This window comes from Myotis myotis, unplaced genomic scaffold, assembly GCF_014108235.1.
Source record: "Myotis myotis isolate mMyoMyo1 unplaced genomic scaffold, mMyoMyo1.p scaffold_m19_p_13, whole genome shotgun sequence".
Classification (NCBI taxonomy): Eukaryota; Metazoa; Chordata; class Mammalia; order Chiroptera; family Vespertilionidae; genus Myotis; species Myotis myotis.
In genome coordinates, this window is record NW_023416317.1 from 34,906,561 (window position 1) to 34,926,009 (window position 19,449).

The 19,449-nt window shown below is 50.1% G+C and overlaps 1 protein-coding gene across 2 annotated transcripts in view; it reads left to right on the plus strand.

Annotated features, from left to right (window-relative positions):
• The first annotated feature begins 385 nt into the window (after positions 1 to 385).
• Positions 386 to 19,449, plus strand: part of GALNT15 (polypeptide N-acetylgalactosaminyltransferase 15) — a 31,758-nt gene continuing 12,694 nt past the window's right edge. Inside the window, exons 1-4 of one of the 2 annotated variants that reach the window (XR_004971582.1) lie at positions 386 to 1,588; positions 10,760 to 10,926; positions 12,857 to 13,061; positions 18,384 to 18,551. Coding sequence is in view for 1 of the 2 variants with exons in the window: in XM_036332689.1 (XP_036188582.1) it covers positions 906 to 1,588; positions 10,760 to 10,926; positions 12,857 to 13,061; positions 18,384 to 18,551 (1,223 nt within the window). In the remaining variant the exon portion in view is untranslated. The remainder of the gene's footprint in view (positions 1,589 to 10,759; positions 10,927 to 12,856; positions 13,062 to 18,383; positions 18,552 to 19,449) is intronic. The other variant, XM_036332689.1, reaches the window with a different exon arrangement.

Here is a 19,449-nt window from a genome sequence, read left to right on the forward strand (position 1 = left end):
ATATTTGTTGGTTGAATGAAGTTTTACAAATGAAGGAGCATGCCGCTCTGCTTCCAGTAGCAATCCCCCTCAGTGGCCAGCACATAGTAGGCATTCAGATGTTCTTGTGGGCAGGGGAGCACCCCCCCACCCCCTCGCTTTCCTCATTTTCAGAAGGAACAGGTAACAGCTGTGTCTGGGAAGGTAGGAAGAGTCCGGTCTAGCTGCCCAGATCACCTGTGGGAGGCTGAGGGTGCAAGTGGACAGCTAGCTCTCTGCATGTGCAGCCTTTCTGAAATCAGGAGGGAATACTCTTTCCTGCCCCTGGGGGTGGGGCAAGAAGTCTTCCTAGGAACAGGATTCAAATCTGTGCCCCTGGCATGTTTCTGTTTGGGTCTGGTCCTAGCAGTGACGACTTTAATTTTCCTCTGGAGCTGTGTTCCATGGGGTGTGCAGAGCCTGGGAACAGTGAGGGCATTAGGACCAGGAGCGAGGCGCATGCCTGGCTCGGGCTGTGTCTGGCAGAGGGCTCCAGGCTGCGCGCGGAGCTATGTGTGAAAGGAAATCAGGCACTGCCTGCCGGCTTCTCATCTGTTGATCTGACCTGACTTGAAGCGTCCAGCACGACCGCTGTCAGCACTGCTGGAGGGAGGACTCACCAGCTCCCCCCGGACATCGCGTAGCAACCTGACCACTCGTGCAAGGGGGGAAACGAAACACACGGGATTAGACACCTGAGCAGAATGGAATCATTGCTTTTTCCCAAGGAGAAAAGGGGGCCAAACAGTTTAATTTGAAGTCCCCGTGAATGGGCTTTTTGAAGGCAATTAAAGGAAATCCACGCAGAGAGGACCCGGGGTGGGCCTTGGGTCCCGAGGCTTTCAGACCGTATAAGTGGGAGCTGGCCTTACACACGCTGTTGGTACATGGCAGACGGCATCAAAGGAGCAGGTGAAGTGATTGTCCAGAAACTTCAGGTGGAACCAGGAGCCCGGTTCTGCTGCAAGCTCGCAGATCCTGGGGCAGGAGGCGACCGCAAACTTGAACATGACCTGTTGCATTTGGCAAGTTCCGGCAACATGCTCCTAAGGAAGCGATGCAGGCACGGACCATGCAGACTGCAGTTCCTGCTGCTCCTCCTGATGCTGGGGTGCGTGCTGCTGATGGTGGCTGTGCTGCACCCTCCCCCGCAGGCCCTGCACCAGGCCGGCACGGCCCAGGCCGCCCAGCACAGTCCCGACGCTGGGTACCGCCTGGACTTTGGGGAATCCCAGGAATGGGTGCTGGAGTCCGAGGATGAGGACCAAGAGTACGGGCCCTTGGAGGGCCTGCCGCCCTTGATCTCTCTGCGGGAGGATCAGCTCCTCATGGCCGTGGCCTCACCCAGGGTCCGAAGGAACCAGAGCCAGGGCAGGAGAGGTGGCAGCTACCGGTTCATCAAGCAGCCGAGCAGGAGGCTGGACCAGGAGGCCGCAGAGAAGGACTGGGGGGCGGAGGAGGTGGACGAGGAGGCATCTGAAGAAGATGCGCTGACCACGCTCAGCCTGGAGGAGACGCTCAGCGCCCGCATCCCCCTGCAGAGGGCGCTGCCCGAGGTACGGCATCCGCTGTAAGTAAGGCCCCTGCTTCCCCTTTGCCGGGTACTAGGGTGCTATCAGCAAAGGCGGGGTGCAAGCGTTCTGCACTCTGCCTCACTGTCCCTAGGGCAGCGCCTAGGGGTGGCCCCTGGACCAGCAGCGGGAGCATCACCGGGAACCTGTTAGAAAAGCAGCCTCAGACCCCGCCCAGACCTCCCTGAGTCAGAAACCCTGGGTGGGGTGCCGGGATCTTATCTAACCAGCCCTCCAGGTGAGAACCACCTTCCTAGAGAGCAGAAAGGGGGCAGCTCACACTTGCTCCTTCTCTTCCCCACCCTGGGTTCTAGTCCTTCTGTCGCCGGATTAGCAGGTCAAGCAGCTTTATCCACAGAACGCAGAGGGGCCCTGGGGCAGATGTTCTCCAAGGCACCTTCTAGTTCTCACACTGTGGCTCCTGTCCATTTTGATATTATGATTGTTGTCAGTGTTCGATTTTATTTTGGATCAAAACAGCAATTGCAGCTAACACGTGGGTGGGTCTTGCCATGTGCCTGGCTTTAATCTAAGAACTTTTCACATATTAACTTACAAGGGCCTTATAACTCTGTTGGATGGGTGCTAGTCTTACCATCATGCCTATTGTATAGGTAGGAAAATAAGGCACAGGGAGGCCAAGTGACTTCCCCATAGTCACACAGCCAGCAGGTGCCAAAGCAGGCCAGCCTGCCTGAACCGCCACTCTATGCCACCCTCCTTGGTCCACTAGACTATAAAGGGACGATTCCAGTGCCCAGGAGCACTGATGCCATCTAACCCGGCAGGGGGACCGCACCCTAGGGGCAGGGTGCGAAGTGAGATGACATGCTGGCTGTGCCCAGAGAGATGATGGGCTCATCTTGTACATGCCTGCTTCCTCCCCCGCTTCCCACCATCACCAGGCTGGCTGCAGAGAGGGAGCAATGCAGCTGGTTAGTGTGGGTGATCTAGGTCCCTACCCTATAAGCCACAGGTCTTCCCAGAGCCCAGAGAGTTTCCTGGGAAGCAAGCCCGCCCCCCTCCACCCCTCCTAGTGAGAGGATCCGCGTAGAGCAGCAGTTGGGAGCAGGACCACGAACTCCTCGATCCCTCATGGGGTCCTCTCTGCCTGGGTACTCGGCCATTCACTCTCAGGATTGCGCAAATGCAAGACAGCACATGGGAGTGACGCCTTCGTACACTGTGTGCCTGGGTGTCACACTCACCTCCCCCTCATCCCAACCCTGCTGTTATGACTTCAGGTCTTGGCTTTAAAAGCTCTTTTCAGGAAACTCCCAGGCCCAGCCAGGCCCAGCCCCTTGCAGTTTTGTGCTTTCTGGAGTGTTAACTCATCATACTCATTACATCTGAAGCTGAATGGGCATTGATGCATTGGCTGTTCAGTGCCTGCTTCCCCTGCCATGCAGTGAGCCCACAGGTCCCAGCACACAGAAAAGAAATGATTGCTGAGTGAGTGAATATAGTTTTAAAATTCTGTTCATACATGTTTTCACTGGCCTAGAGCAAGAATGAGCATCCTCATTTTGTGGAAAAGAAACATTGCCTCAAACAAGAGGTCTCTGGTTACCAAAAGGGTGTGTGTGTGTGTGTGTGTGTGTCTATGTGTGTTGCATTGTGCAAATGTGCTGTGCACATGCATATCTGTGAGTGCATTATGTGTGTCTCTGTGCATGTGTTGTGTGTGCTTTGTGTGTGTGTGCATGTGTTGTGTGTGTATTATGTTGTATGTATATTGAATGGGTTGTGCATAGTACATGTGAGTAGCACAATATGTGATGCTGTGTGTGTTGTGTATGTGTTGTGATGTGCACAGGTATAAACTGTGCCATATGTTATCATGTGAGTATGTGTTATGGATGAGTTAGTATTTATATGTGTTGCAACATTTATGATACATGCATGCATTATGTGTTGTGACATGCACATGTGTCGTGCATACATGTATGTTTTGCAATGTTTGTTTTTCATGTTTTTGTGCTATGCGTGTACATGTATGTTATGTTGTGAGCCTGTACCAAGTATATGATGTGCTTGTGTGTATATTGTGCAAGTGTGTGCATTGCATCTGCTTCGTGTGTGTTACAAATGTATTGTGTGAGAGGTATATGTGTGCATGTGCAAATGTGCTGTGTGTATTATGCATGTGATGTGAAGTGCACAGATGTGTTGTGTTTATGGTGCAAGTGTGGGCAAATTTATGGTTTGTGTATGTGTATAAAAGTGCTGCGTGTGTCATGCTGGTGGTATGAAGTGTGTGGGTGTGTGCTGTACATGTGTGTTGTGCAAACATGGGTACATTTTGTGTTGTGTGTGATGTGTACGTATGTATGTGTGCATGTGTGCGTGCGCACCATTTTAGAAGTTGCTTCTTCAAGCCAGGTAACCAGTTCATTTCAGTTTGCCTGGGACTTTACTGATTTTAGCACTGAAAGCCCCTACAGGTCCCAGGTAAACCCGGACAGTTGGTCACATCACCCCCAGCTTTCCAGGGTTCTCGTAGGACCACCCCCCACCCCCAACCAGCTCTGTCTGGAGGTGTGAGGCGCCCTCTGCTGGCTGCAGCTGGTCCGTGTAGCCTGTGCTGCCCAAGACTTGGCTGCACTTCAGGCACTGGAGCCTCCCCTTCCCAGCAGCCCTCTAGAATACATAAGGGATTCTCTGTAAGGTGAGACAATAACCAACCCCCGCCCCCCCCCCCCCCCCCCCCACACACACCCGACACACACACCCTCCCTCCAGGGTGACAGGACTCCCCTCCTCCCACCTCTTTAAAACCAGGCCAAAATAGACCCATAAAAGAACAGATGTATATTAAGCACCTACTATCTGCAGGCCCTGCACTGCTGCTTTCTCTCCAGAACCAGAACACTAGACATCCCACAGCTCTGCCCCTGCTGTAGTGAGCCACGAACCACCATCAACCCCAGAGCTTCTTGCAAGCCCATCCTGACTCCTAACCCAGACAAGCTCCGCTGACCTCAGTTCCTGCACCACAAGCCCAAACGGGCCCTGGCCTTTTCTAAGTACCAGTAGGGGTCATTGCTGGAGGTCAATGAAAACGGGGCACAAGGAGAGTTCCCAATAATGCAGAACCAACACAGAAAAAATCAGTGTAAAAGATCAAAAGGCAGTCTCTCTGGAAGGAGAGGTAAAATATAGTGAACATTTACTGAGCACATACTATGTGCGAGGGATTCTACCAAATGGTGTTCATTTGTTTAATGTTCATGGCTTGTCTATATTACCTATAAGGTAGGTAATATCCTCTCTGTTTTATGGATGTGAAATCTGAGGCACAGAGAGGTGGAGGGACTGGGGCCAGGTTATGTGACCAGGTGTGTCTGACACCAAAGTCATACTCTTCATCTCCATGTTGTACTTTCTGGGCAAGTCACACGGGCCGGAAGCATCTCAAGTTTTTCATCTATAAGATGGGGAGCACTCACACTGACCGGTCCCACAGGGAGACACAGCAGAGTATGTTTATCACTGAGGAGTTGGGAGCCACCTGGGCGGTTCATCACGGGGCACGCTGAAACACAGTGGGATTGCTGTGCTGTGCGTGCGGAGGAGAGGGTCCTGGGGGCAGGGGCAGGCATGAATATGTAGATGAAATAAAAAGAAGGGCCCAGGATGGAGCAGGCTGAGGACTAAGATAGGCGCCGCCCTTCGATGCTGCTATCAAAGGTTGACAGCTCTCAGCACTCTTCCAGGCTTAGCTCTCCTTTGATCATCCGGGCATCCAGCGTAGGACAATTTATGTGCTGAATCAAAGAGGTCCCGATGGAGAAAGTGCTTTGTGGTCTCTCCTCCAGGCAGTGGCTCTCACACGGGAGCTGCATTAGAACAACTAGAGGCGTGGCCTCCAAATAGATTCCTGGCCTCCACTCCTACAGTTTCTGACTCAGTAGGTCTAGGGTGGGGTCTAGGAATTTGACTTCTGTGAGTTCCTGGTGAGGCTGCTGCTGCTGACCTAGGACACTCTTGATGCTGAGCAGGTTGGACAGAGACGTGCTTCTCAAACTGTACGGTGCACGCAAATCACCCGGGCATCTTGTTCGAACGCAGGGTCTAATTTGACAGGCCAGGGGTGTGGTTCAAGGTGCTACATTTCTATCCCGCTCCCAGTTGGTACCAGCACTGCTGGTGCACAGACCATACTTTTGATTAGTAAGGGGCTACATCACCGGTTCCCGAAACTACATGCGTGTTAGATTCCCACAGGTTGCTTGTTTAAAACGTAGGTTTTCAGACCCGGCCTGCCGGGGTCCAACCCCAGCAGGTCTAGGGGTCCCCAAAGGCGTGGATGGAGTCGGCGAAGAAGGAATGACATGGGGACAGCGTTCAGTTGATCAGCAGGCTAGCCAGGATCTCCATCCAGGATCTCCAGCCAAGTTCTGGTCTGGATCTCCAGGGAAGTTCTGGCTCAGGATCTCCAGCCAAGTTCTGAGTCCATGTTCTCTTGCTAGGTTCTCCAGGTTCTCCAGCCAGGTTCTGTTACCAGGTTCTAGTCAGGTTCTCTTGCCCATTTCTGTAGTCAGGTTCAGTCCAGGATCTTTTGCCATGTTCTCTCCAGCGAAGTTCTTCTGTCTGTAGGTTCTGTGTAGGTTCTGTGTTCTAAGTTCTGTGTTCTAAGTTCTGTGTTCTAAGTTCTGTGTCTTGCTGTCTTGTTACAACTGTATTTATACCAGTTGATTCAATCCTATCAATCTCTATTACAAAGGTTAGGGCGTTTCTTATCTCCATTCCAGGGAGTAAAGATTATGTAGCTTAAGCATGATTGTTCATAGTTAAAGTGATTAATTACCCACCTGGCACTTAGTTAAGGAGTTTCATCCCCTCCCTAACTTCAGGGAAAAATCCCTACCTGGGGAAACAACCTTTCTAGGAGAGGCATCCCCTCCCTGACTTCAGGGAAAAATTCCTACCTGGGGAAACAACCTTTCTTGGAGAGGTGACCTTGGTTAAAACACACAGCGCTAAGGGGAACAAACATATTAAGAACAGTATGCTATATACGCCAGGTCCCTTGAAACATATGCTGTGCAGATGTTTCTTTCCTGCAGCGACTGTGTCAAGCAGCAAGGATGGACCGGCTTCCGGCACCGGCCATTGCAGACTGCATAGTTGCGAGTTGGAGCCCAGAGATCTGAATTTTTAGAAGTGATGCAAGACAGTTTGGGGAACCACTGGTATACGAAGTGAGTGAAAGTGAGTGGAGAGGTAGTAGAGTTCTGGTAAGTTCCATGGAGGAAGTAGTGCTGGGATTGGAAAGTAGAGAAGACACGCAGAGAGGAAGATAGACCCCTCCTTACCAGGGGTTTTGTACTTGAACATAAATGTCCTACCTGCTTCCATCAACTCGTAAACTTGTGTTTATGGTTGGGCCCATGTTACCCTGGTTTATATACTCACATTGTGACTAAATCAAAGTCACATGGAACAGTGGGCCTGGGGTTGAATCCTGGCATCACCTCTTCCTGTGTGACTTTGTATAATCACTCAACCTCTCTGAGCCTCAACTGTAAAAGGGAGGTAACACCCTTGCATGAGGTTATAGCTCAAATCAGACAAAATGTTTATGAGTTTTCAGCCAGGATTCAAGTCCGAACAGAAGTTGCCCTTATCGTATTCTTGGGCATAGGACCCAGGTGTGGGCTGGAAAGATGGAGAAAGGTTGAAGCAGGCAGCTGTGGGCTTCACATCATTGTCCTTTCTCTGACCAGACAGTTATGTTCTGCCCCTGGGGCTGCTAAATAAATCACAAACTCGGGGGTACACTGGAATTATCTGGAAAGTCGTAGAAACTGCTTACATATTTCCAGGGGGCCGGGATCAGAGCAAGACCAAGGGTGGCCGGAGCCCCTTCAGAAAGGGGCTGTGAGACTTCAGCAGAGGGGACTTTGTGCCCCTTACATGACTTGTCTCCACTGTGGGGAACGCCAGGCTGGCCGCATCAGCCTCAACTGCAGGCTCCAGCCCTCCCCACACTTCTCGCTCATCCGTAAGCTCCTTTGTCCATCCCTCTAAGGCAGGGGTAGGAACGTCAGGCCCGTGGGCCGTATAGGCTCACGAAATCATTTGTTTTTAGGGGTGAGTTAATTAAATGTTTGACCAAATACCAGGCTAATTTTTAAGTTGATAATTTTGTATGGCCTGAGAATGATGTTATCAATATCCAAATGGCCCTTGGCAGAAAAAGAAATCCCTACCTTTGCTCTAAGGGATCATCTCCAGGCTGGGTCCCAGCCCTTGTCCCCCAGGCCTGGCTCAGAAGTTGGTGTTCCCAAGATGAGCCACATCAACTACAGCCCAAGATGGGCTGCACATTTCCTCAGAATGTAGGAAATTGTAAGGTATTACTCTCCTGTTGGTATCTGCAACCAGCCTATACACTCCTTGAGAGCAAGAATGGTGTCTTCTTTCATTCACTGAACAAATATTTATTTAGCAGTTATTAAAGGTGAGAAGGTGAGCAAGACCCAGCCCAGCCCCAAGGAGCTTGGGGGACATGGGGGGATACAGACAAGCAGCCAGGCCTTTACATGGTGGGCTCAGAACTGAGATATGGAAGTCCCCTGAATGAGGTGCTCTGCTGATCTGATTAGGAGCTGGGGGTCAGTAACCCCAAAATAGCTTCAGAAAACCGTGCAGAAACCTTTCTACTGTGTCCTGGCAATGGGAAGGCGGGGGGTGTTGCTGCCACAGCCAGGCCATCTGGTGCAACGCTGTGACTCACTCTCTTCCAATCACCATCCAAATGCGTTTTCTGAGCTCACAGGGGATCCTGGAGCCGCATGAAGAGAGGGCAAGCATCTGTGTGTAAACACAGCCCGTGATCTGGGAGAGTGAGGATACAAAGCTAACATTTCCTGAGCAGCTCTCTTGGGCCAGGATGATCCCCTTTAATCCGGGCAGCACCCCCAGGCTGCAGAAGGGTATCAGCATCCTTGTGCTGGCTAATTAGGGGGTGTAGACAGCAGAGCCAGGATTCAAAGCCAGGCTGATTTGATTCCAAAGCCCTAGATCTTTCCTCTCCCCTGCTGCCACTCAGAAGATGGACAAGTGAGGTCAGACTGGGCCTTTGGACATGTGGGTGTGTGTGTACAAACTGAGGTAGTAAAATATGCACCAGCTATCTGGTTGAAGGACAAAGAAAGTAGCTAGCCCCATTGTTTAACAATGAAAGTATATATTTATCCATGGCTCCTCTCCATGGTCACGTGCACACTGCCTCATTGATTCTCTCAGCAGAGCAGGGGGACCATGCACCCCCACCTGGCAGAGAGAACTTGAGGCCTGGAGACCCTCAGGCAGGGCCAGTCTGGTTGTCATTCTGCCTGCAGGTCCACCATCACAGGTGCCTTTAGATGTTGAAAGCTTGGAGTCCTTGAGACAACCCCTTTCAAAAGCAAATACCCCTCTGAGGAGAGATGTGGTTTTAACAGCTAAAACCTAGAAAGAAGCCCCTTGGAAAGGTATTTTAGGGAAGTGCCCTTTGTGAACAATTGCAAGCCACACCCAGCTCCATGTATCAGGTTATTATACTGTGGACTCACTCAAAATCTCAACAGACACGATGCCAAGCAAGTACAGAGCTTCCTATTCACCTGGATAAAGGAGGGAACCAGCCTCCTGGCAGAGGTAACACCATGTACCCCTTCTACCCAGCCATGAGCCAGCAAAGCAGAAAGTGCATGACAGCTCTGAAGGGAAATATCCAGCTTTGCCATTTATTGATAATGTGGCCTTTAACAAGTATTGCCTTCTAACGAGCCTCAGTTTTCCCATTTGTAAAATGGGGTAAAGTAGCCCAAGCCACAGACTTATTACAGGGTGAACATGCAGTTAAGTAAGTGAAGGGCCTAGCACAGTGTCCGGCACGTTGTTGACATTCATAAATGTCTAATCCTTGTCCCTTCTTCACTAATAATAATGCTAAACATTTATTATGTGCCCAGTGCTGTGCTAGGTTTTAGGAATACAAAAATAAAGAAACATGTCTCTGCCCTTAAATGGGTGACAATTACTGTTCCTAGGACACTTATGTACGCCATCCTATGTAGGCCTCACAACAGCTCTAAGAGATTGGTAACATATCCTTCTGCTGTAGGCGGCGAGAATGGCACCAGGTGTTAGACCGGTGGGGTGCAGCAACCTCAATACTTGGGTTCTGGCTAGGAAAGAACTCAGAGTCCAGACCCAAACCATAAGAAAACATTTACTGGGTAAATTACAGGTGCAGACAAAGTAATTCCTATAAGAAATAGGCTTAGGAAAGAAGTTACAGAGGTAAAGGAAGGGCCCTCGGAGCTTGGGACTGAGGAAGCTAAAGGTAATGTGCCTGGACCCAGGAGGGGGAGGGTAAGGAAAGGGGGAAGGGGGAAGGGAAGGGAAGGGAAGGGAAGGGAAGGGAAGGGAAGGGAAGGGAAGGGAAGGGCACACTGGGTCCTCTGTCTTAAGGGTTTTAAGGGTGGAGATTTTAGGGGACGTCCCTGGCAAAGATCTCAATAGACTATTCTGCCATTTTCCAGGTGTGTCCTTTCAGAGTTGTGGTCTCCACTGATTGATTGGTCAGCACTAGGCCAGGGGTCATTATTCAATGCAGCTGATCCTGATGTCAGCCATGCTGGTTTTGTTGCTTATCTGGAGCTGAAATACAACTGAGAACTAGATGTTATCGATAGGGAGGAAAAGTCACCCTGGGGGCGAGGTCCACCCTACAATTGACTGTCCATCGCTAGGCACCTGGGACTTTCCATCCTGGTGACCTTCTGTTCCTGGCCCATTGTCCTTGCTCTGCTCATGTCTGTCTAACTGCCTACGACAATTCATTCCCATCTTTACAGATTAGGACAGTCATCTGCTGAGAATGGTGGCAACACCGCTCCACTCTTCTGAGAAAGGCATGGATTAAACACTGGAAAGGAGCTCTTGGGCTCCGAGGGCTGGGAGGCTGGGAGGTGGTACACGGCTACACGGCACTGCTGTGGGGAGACCTGGGCTCTCTGTGTGGGGATTTTAAGAAAACTCTGGGAGAGCTATAGAGTTGGGAGGCGAAGCATGTGGTTGGAGCAGCCACAGCCAGGGCCTGGGAAGTGAGTTCGAGGATGTTGGACACTTTCTATGGCCTTTCTTCCCATGGTCCCCGGTTGTCGTCCCTGCAGGTGTCTGCAGCAGCACCCTGAGGACAGCCTGCCCACGGCCAGCGTCATCCTCTGTTTCCACGACGAGGCCTGGTCCACCCTCCTGAGGACGGTGCACAGCATCCTGGACACGGCTCCCAGGGCCTTCCTGAAGGAGGTCATCCTCGTGGACGACCTCAGCCAGCAAGGTGGCTGTGGGCTTCCTCCAGGCTCCACCAGGCGGGAGGGAGTCCTGGGGGGTTCCCATGGAAACATGGGGGTCTGAAACCCATTTAGGAAAAGTTCCCAGAAGCAGACCTCCAGATGAGAATTCAGGTGCAGGTAATTCATGACTTCTGAGCCCCCAGGGCCACCAGTTCAGAAATGGGGGAACAGGATAGAAACCGTGATGAAGACGAGCAAGGTGAGAGTCTCGGGAAGGTCGCTCCAGCCTGGGCCCCTGGGATCTCTCCCCCGAGCCCTGACCTCCTCACTGTCCCACTCGCTTCCCAGGTGAGGAAACTGGGGTCCAGAGAAGAGAACTGACCAGGGCTGAGTTATGCCAAGTGCAGCGGAGTCAGGCCCAGAGCCCCAACCTGCAGATTCTGCTCAAATGTTTCCACTGGCAGGAAACTCACAAGTGGGGACCAGCCACAGCATGGCTGAGTACCTAAAGGAAGATGGAGACAGAGGAACCCCCTGCCTGACTTCCAGGGCACTGGTTCTCAAGAATTGCTTGGCAAGCTTGTTAAAACTGCTTTCCGGGCCCACCTGAGCTCCTGGGCCTGGTATTGGGCTCAATACTGTGTAGTTCTAACAAGCTCCCAGGTAATGCCGATACTGCTGGTCTCTGGACCAGACTTTGAGAGCACCACTGCTCTAGTCTTTGGCTGGGGCCTGAGGACTATATTTCTGGCTCAACTAAATGGCCTACAGAGCCCTTCCTGGCCTTGTGGGGAGATCAGACTGCTCCAAGGGAAGCCAAGCACTTGTGAGGTCTGCAAAGCGCTTTCTAAGGAGAAAGACAGAGGACAGGACAGAGTGGCCAGGTGCCTCTTAGTTCTTCCGAAGTTCCTCATGCTGAGAATTCAGCCAGTCTGGCCCTGGCAGGGAGTCAGATTAGCCAGAGGCCTCAGGAGTGCCCAGGGTTACTGAATCCCATCAGCTGCATAGTAGGCAGACGAAAGAGCAGGTCCTGGGCTAAGCTGGGTTGGCTGATGAAGGTGCCCAGAGTCTCTAAACCAGCGGTTCTCAACCTGTGGGTCGCAAACAATGAAAATATATCCTGCATATCAGATATTTACATTATGATTCATAACAGTAGCAAAATTACAGTTACGAAGTAGCAACGAAAATAATTTTATGGTGGGGGTCACCACAACATGAGGAACTGTATTAAAAGGTCGCAGCATTAGGAAGGTTGAGAACCACTGCTTTAAACCCTCAGCTGGGGCCAAGTTCTCTCAAGAGCACACCTGTGGTCCCTCCCCCGTCAGCTGATGAACTGGGGAGACTTTTCTTCTCCTTTCGTGTGTAGAGGCAAAGGAGCTGGGCCCTGGGGATGTGAGCTATCTCCATTGTCCTCAGCTCCTTCTGCTTTCCATCTCCACACGTGGAGTGTGGCTTTTGGCCTCATAATCACAATGATGCTGCTCTACCTCTGGGCATCACATTTATATTTTGGGCAGGAAAAGAGTGAAAAGGCAGAGACCAGCAGAGTTTAGAAAAATTCGGTGAAACAATAGTTTTTCCAGAATCCTCTTATTTGTATATTTTTACCAGAATTGGGTCAAAAGGCTACTTACTAGCAGCAAGAAGTCTTGGTAGGTAAGAGCTTCTAGCTGCTCTGAACAGAAGCAAGTTTCTGTTAATACAGTGGAGGAGAGAATGAATGTTGGGGAAAAGGACGAGCATTGCTCAGTAGAGGGGCGTCACCGAGGGGCCGGTTCTCAGACGTCCACGTTCAGAAATTTCAACAGCTTCATGAATAGAGATCCTTCTCTAGGGGATGAACTTGGAGCTAACAAACTTACCCAAAAAATTAATTACAAAGGAATAAATCAGCACAACATTTACCACTGAGAAATGCACCAGTCCAGTGGTGAGATGTTGCACTGACCACGGCCCTGTCGGTTCCAGGACAGCTCAAGACCGCTCTCAGCGAGTACGTGGCCAGGCTGGAGCGGGTGAGGCTGCTCAGGAGCAGCAAGCGCCTCGGTGCCATCAGGGCCCGCATGCTGGGCGCCACCAGGGCCACTGGGGACGTGCTGGTCTTCATGGACTCCCACTGCGAGTGCCACCCGGGCTGGCTGGAGCCCCTCCTCAGCAGAATAGCTGGTGACAGGTAATCACCCACTGGGGTTTGGGGAGCCAGAGGTGGGAGGAGGGAGAAACGGTCTAGGCGTTAGCCTGCGGACTGAAGGGTCCCTGGTTCGACTCCGGTCACGGGCACATGCCTGGGTTGCAACTCGGTCCCAAGCAGGGGGCGTGCAGGAGGCAGCCGATCAATGAGTCTCTCTCATCATTAAGAAGCACAGGGAAGTCAATAAAAATAAAAATATCTTAAAAAATATATTGAGATATATTTTGAAATCAATAAAAATATATTTTTTAAAAAAGTAATGAGTTCAGGGAGGGCAAATGAGTCATAGAGATAGCCACTTGACAGCCAGGCTGTTCCTTCTGCTCCTTTATTTGGACATTTAGGAAGTCAGTAGTTAATATCATTAAGCCTTCTGTATACTAGTAACCCTACTGGACTCTTTTCAGATGCCTCAGGCAGATATTTTTGGCTCCATTTCACAGGGCAGTGGGGGCTCAGGGAGGCGAGCAGGTATGTGAGGCCTGCACACTCTGGAGCTGTTGGACACACTCCGGGCCTACTGCTCTTTTTATTGTATATGAATTTTTTTTAAAAGAATTGGAGAAGTGGATCGGGGAGAAACATTTAGTCACGCCCACCCCTGGTTGTGAGACATGCGTTAAAACAGTGATTAAAACCAGTCCCTCATGATGTCTGCTTCTCACACCGGCACCATTTTCACAGAGCTGGAGATTTCTCACCCTAGGCGGAGGGAAAAGAACTTGGCAATACCTCTGTTTCCTCAGCTATAAATAAAACGGGGCTTCCTGAGAAGGCTTCCATAGTTAAGAGGTGGTGAGTCCATAAAATTCTAATTTCCTGGCTCTTCCTCTTCTCCCTCTCTCATCTCCCCACTCCCCCATGTGCATCTGGTTCTTGACCCATCCTGGCGTGGCTCCCTGCTCATGTCCAGTCTTCTGTGATCTGACGCCTGTGGGTCACCCCACACCCCGTCGCTGCTTCCTGTGCGCTCGGTCTTCTCTGGCCCCAGCGTTAGGCTTGCAGGCCCTCACAGGTGAGGCCTGAAAGAAAAGCCACCCAACGGGGTCTGAGTTCTCATCTCTTCCCACTGCATGTAGTGATGCTCTGTGTGCTGTGGCCTGGGAGAGCGTCCCCTTTCAGGGTCTGCTCTACTCCCCCAGTGGCCTTGTCCGGCGTTTCCTCACCTCCTGTCAAGCAGAGCAAAATGGGAGAAGCCATCAGGCGCAGCTCCTAACAGCTGCTGCTCTTTGAGAGAGCAAAGGGCCCCGCTGCAGGCAAGAGGCGTCTGTCACCAGGCGAGGACCTGTTGCCCCCAAAGCAAGGAGAGGTCTTTAAGAGCTTTCATTAACAAGGTGGGGTGGGAATGGTGAACAAACAGTGTAACAAGCCACAAATCAACTCTTTCAAAGTCATGGCTCTCTCAAAACCCTGGCCAGAGAATTCAGGGCCTGGCGACTAGCCCTGGTTCCCCTGCCCACAGAACAGGCTGAGAGCCATATGGCAGCGTGGTCTGAACTAGTAAGAGGAGTCCCTTCCTCATGACCCTTTACTCCTGTCCCTCAGAAACGTGTCCTAATATTCTCCTTTTGCTAGAACAAGACACCTTAAGGCTGCCAGAAATTCAGAAGTAAACATGCAAATGCACAGTGCCTATGGTATTTGAGGTGTTCCTTAGGCGTGGGCATGCACAGCCTTCATAACTGCACCCAGCCCCAGACAGTTTCTCTAGGAGCAAGGCTTTTAAGGCAGTCGTAGGATGTGGTGCTTGGGAGCTGGCTTCTACATAAAGGAACAAGGATGAAAATCTAGAGTAGCTGTCATTCTAGCTGCCAACTGCGTTATGCTGACTGCCCTCTGGTACCCACGCCAAGGAATGAGAGTCAGGACTCGAGAACAATGAAGATTTCCAAGGAGGAAGAGGCGCACCCTAGCGAAGTGCTGAAAGGCAACGCCATCTCAGGGGTGATCCTGGCTCAAGAGTCTGTCCAACGCTGTTTCCCCTGTGAAGACTGGGCTGGTCCCCTATCTTAGAGACACCAGCCCTAAGGTCACTGAGTGTTCAGCCAGGGCTCAGCCTACTCAGTGGGGAGAAGCAAGCCAGGGCAGGGTACAGACCACCTCCCACCTCTCTGCCCTTTGAGGGGTTTACTGACAGAAGGCAGCCTGAAAAATCCCAGGTGAGTGTGTGTGCGTGTGTGCATGAGTATGTGAGTGTGTATGAGGGAGTGTGTGAGTGCAGAAGTGTGAGTGAGTGCATGAGTATGAGTGTATGCTGAGGAGCAGGAGCGGGTCCAAGATGCCTCCTAGCCCAGCAGAAGAGCAGCCTTCTGTGGGTCTTATGCCCCAAGCCCTATCTTACTCCACACATTTTCCCGCCCCTTCCCTCCCCCTGCCCCCCCACTGCCCCCCCACACCCCCAGCATGACAGAGTCCTGAGGGGCTGGCACCCAGTCCTGGGATCGCACCTGAGCCACAAGAGCTCTGTAGAGAGAATTCAGAGCCTCTGCTTCTCAGTATGAGAAGCTTTTTACAAACACCAAGCATTTGAGTGAACTTCCCAAATGGCTTCACATGTCGTAGGCTTGGAAGAACATCAAGGCCCAGGAAAAAAGGGAAAGGGATGAATAACAGGGTTGGTTGCTAAGGTTGGTTGCAGTTAGCTCTTGAATATCTGGATGGTAGTTCATTAGTTGACCTGATAAGGACTGTTGGTGTCCCCCACCCCCATTCATATGCTGAAAACTGAACCCGAACACTGGGGCCCAGGGAAAACCGAGTGCACAGGAGGCTGTGAATGAGGGATGGGGTGACCCAAGCACGGTCAGATCACAGAAGACGGGACATGGAGAGGAAGCCAGGCCAGGATCGGTATTTCAATTAACCAGCCCTGGCTGACAGCTCAGCTGCCTCTGTTTGTCTTGAAATTGAAACACTTGACCTCCTGGAGCTTACAAAGGCTTAAGAGAGGACCCACCTTGTACCTTCCTGAGGTTAAAACTCAATTTGCAAATGAGAGAATGATGGAGTAAGCAGACACTTCTAGCTCCTTCCAAGTCAAACAGGGTAGCTTTGCTATTTTGCTTTAAATGAATTCCAAGAACACCAGACACGTTTGTAGGTATGAAACCCAAAGCTAAATATAAGGCTGTTTGGGTTTGTTTGTTTGTTTTTCAATCACCCTTTCTGAGTCACTAGACTGCCACTACTCCCTAATTCAGCCCTGGTGAAGCAGCCGCTGTGATCCACGGGAATAAAACCAAAACAGAAAACGTTTTTTTTCACTTCCTTCCCTGACATTTTATCCTTCATCTCTATCCAAAATGTACTCAAAGAGGCTCATGATTAATCACTACGTGTCTGGTTAAAAATAGAAGGAAAAGGAGACTTAACAGGAAAAGATAGCATTGGGAATCAGTAATGCAGTTAGTAGTAGTGAGCTTTACATATGACTCCAAGCTTCCAGCAAAACCGAGCAAAAACAGGCATCTGATAAATTTTGGAGTTCTCATTTTCTGATAAAAAGTAACGTACACTTTGTCAAAAGGGCACCACTCAGAGGTCTGGGACGAATTGATTGTGTGGTTGCTCAAGTGCAATGTCCTTTCTTGTCCCGTTATGATTACTAAGATGGCACAGATTTGATGGGATTCTTCAGAAATCAGCCACAAGGTTCCTTGGCTCTTGATTCTGAAATTCCACAAAATGCTCTGCCAATGGCCAGATCCTTCCGTCTGCTCAGTCCATCCCCAGTAAGTGGAGACTGGAGAGGTGGGGCTGGGGGCCCTGCTTTCATCCTTGATCTTGCTTCTCAGTTTTCTTAGGTCGGTGCCCTGTGCCCCAGGGTAGTGGAGACCAAGCGGGATGAGGTTCCCCTCACCTGCCAGAGGGAACAATGTGCAAAGGGCAGGAAAAGCATATCGAGATCCTGGCTTTACATCGAAATCCCAGACTCCTCACGACAACATCAGTCACTAAGGCCTCAGATTAAAGCAGATAATTGAATCTCAGGACCACCCTGGCTCTCTCTGTGGCCCTAGGGCTTACGCCAGCCCTGGCCGTCTCTGAAATGCAAAGGACAGAGATGGAAATTGATGGGAGTGTAAACCGCGTGGCTTCCATCTCTCCTCCCAGGATCCTCACGTTCCTTAGAAGGGCACCTGCCAGCCACGCCTGAGTTGGGGCCTGACGCATCCCATGGCATGGATTTTAGAAGTCAAAAGAGGCCAGAAAAAAAAATGTGATCTTGGTTAGGAGAGCAGCTCCTGGTACATCTGAGTGATCACCTGTTTTTTTTTAACAGGTGAAGTTTGTGACTTGTATCAATTTCCCACATCACCCTATCTGAGGTTACATGCCAGGCTGTGCAAAAAAAGGGGGGGGGGGGGGTAGGGATAAAATATAATCACCAACAGCATCAGTAAATGAACAAATAAATCTGAACTCAGGACCTTGGCTTGCTGGTAGGCACCACGTGCTCATATACACATACACTAACACCAGGGGCACTTCTGGGGCCTGGCAATCCTGAGCCCTCAAGCCAGTCAAGTATTGTGATTACAGGGAGGAACAAGAACAGACCCTAGAGCAGAAGCCCATAGGCCCTCTGAATCTGTGTGCAATATTTGTATATGTGCACTTGATTATTCTTCTGAGGAGGGGTTCATAGTTTCCCCCTAATTCTTAGAGATCAAAGACCGCCTAAACGTCAAGAGTCGTAGTCCTGGAGCACTATAGCGGAGAAAGACCTCTGTGGGAAGCAGTTCAACCTCTCATTTTACAAACGAGGGAACTGAGACCCAGAGAAGCTCAACAGCTGTCCCAAGGCCACACAGCTCATTAGTGGCGAGCTGAGTCAAGGACCCCATTTCCCTGATTCTCAGTGCTGTCCACACAGGTTTTCGAAGAAAGAAAGGGGCAGGCATGCTCTTTAATGAAATGGGCCCCCAATTTTCTATGGAAAAACGTATTTTCTAGAACACTGCTGACCAGTAACATGAGTCACGTAGAATTTAAATGTTTCTAGGCGTCATATTACAAAATAAAAAAAACCCATGAAATTAATTTTAACGTATTTCACTAAATCCAAAATATTATCATTTCAAAATAAAAACGACTGAGATTTAAATTTTTTTTTCATACTAAGTTTTCTAAATCCAATGTGTATTTTACACTTTTACCACATCTCAATTGCATATTTTAGGTGCCCAATAGCCACATGTGGCTGGTGGCCGCCATGTTGGGCAGTGCGTGTTTAGATGATATTTCTATCCTCCTACAAGGGAATGGTTTGCCTTCCTTATTTGATCCTACAATTCTTTCCAGGAGCCGGGTGGTGTCTCCAGTCCTAGATGTGATTGACTGGAAGACTTTCCAGTATTACCCCTCCAAGGACCTGCAGCGGGGTGTGCTGGACTGGAAGCTGGATTTCCACTGGGAGCCTTTGTCGGACAGTGAAAGGAAGGCCCTCCTGTCCCCCATCAGCCCCATCAGGTGAGGCCCCATCATGGAGCCTGCTTCTCCTTTGCTTCCTCAGGAGGGACTTGGCAGCCAGACTGTCTGGGAGCTAATCCAGGGTCCCCCAGTTTCTCAGCAAATTACTTAATGTGCCTCAGTTTCCTCATTAGTAAATTGAGGATAAGAGACTGACTGAGCAAGTTCAAGATAAAAGCAAGCTACCTATCCTCACCTTCCCAGAGGGAACCTGCATCAATAATCCATCAGTGATAAAAAAAAAAAAAAAAAAAAGAAAAGAAAAAGAAAAAATAATAATCCATCAGTGATGATTATAAACCTTATAGGGTCGTTGTTAAGATTGAATGAGTTAATATAGTTCTTAATCCTTTCACCTTGAAAAAGGAAATAAAAAATGCATATAAAAAAGATTAAATGATTTAATATATAAAAAGCATTCAGAGAGTGCCAGGCACTCAGCTGTGTCATTATTGTCATGTTGATGGAGTTGGTGAAGCTCTTCCAGACACCTTCAATAAATCCCAGTGTGAGACCGTGGCAGAGCCTCAGCTGGGATCTTAACCGAGCTCTGTCTCACCAGGTAACACTGGAATTTCCCTGGCTGCAGGTCCTTTCTCAGTAAAAAAGAAGAATTCAGCCAGGTGAATGTTAAGGCACCATAAGTATCAAAATATATCTGATTTTATGGGTTGCTTCTCAAGTATTTGTTTTTTGGACAACCAAGTAGATGTTCTAGAGATCTTCTGGCACAGAACAAATCTAACCCAAACTGAGTTCTGTAAAACAACCATTTTATTAAGCTCTTGGACTCTGTGGGTCATGAATTCTGAAAGGGAGCAGCAGGGTTGGTTGTCTCTGCTCCAGGGTCTGCTGAGCAGGACCATACTTCACTAGACTAGACAGGCTGGAAATGACT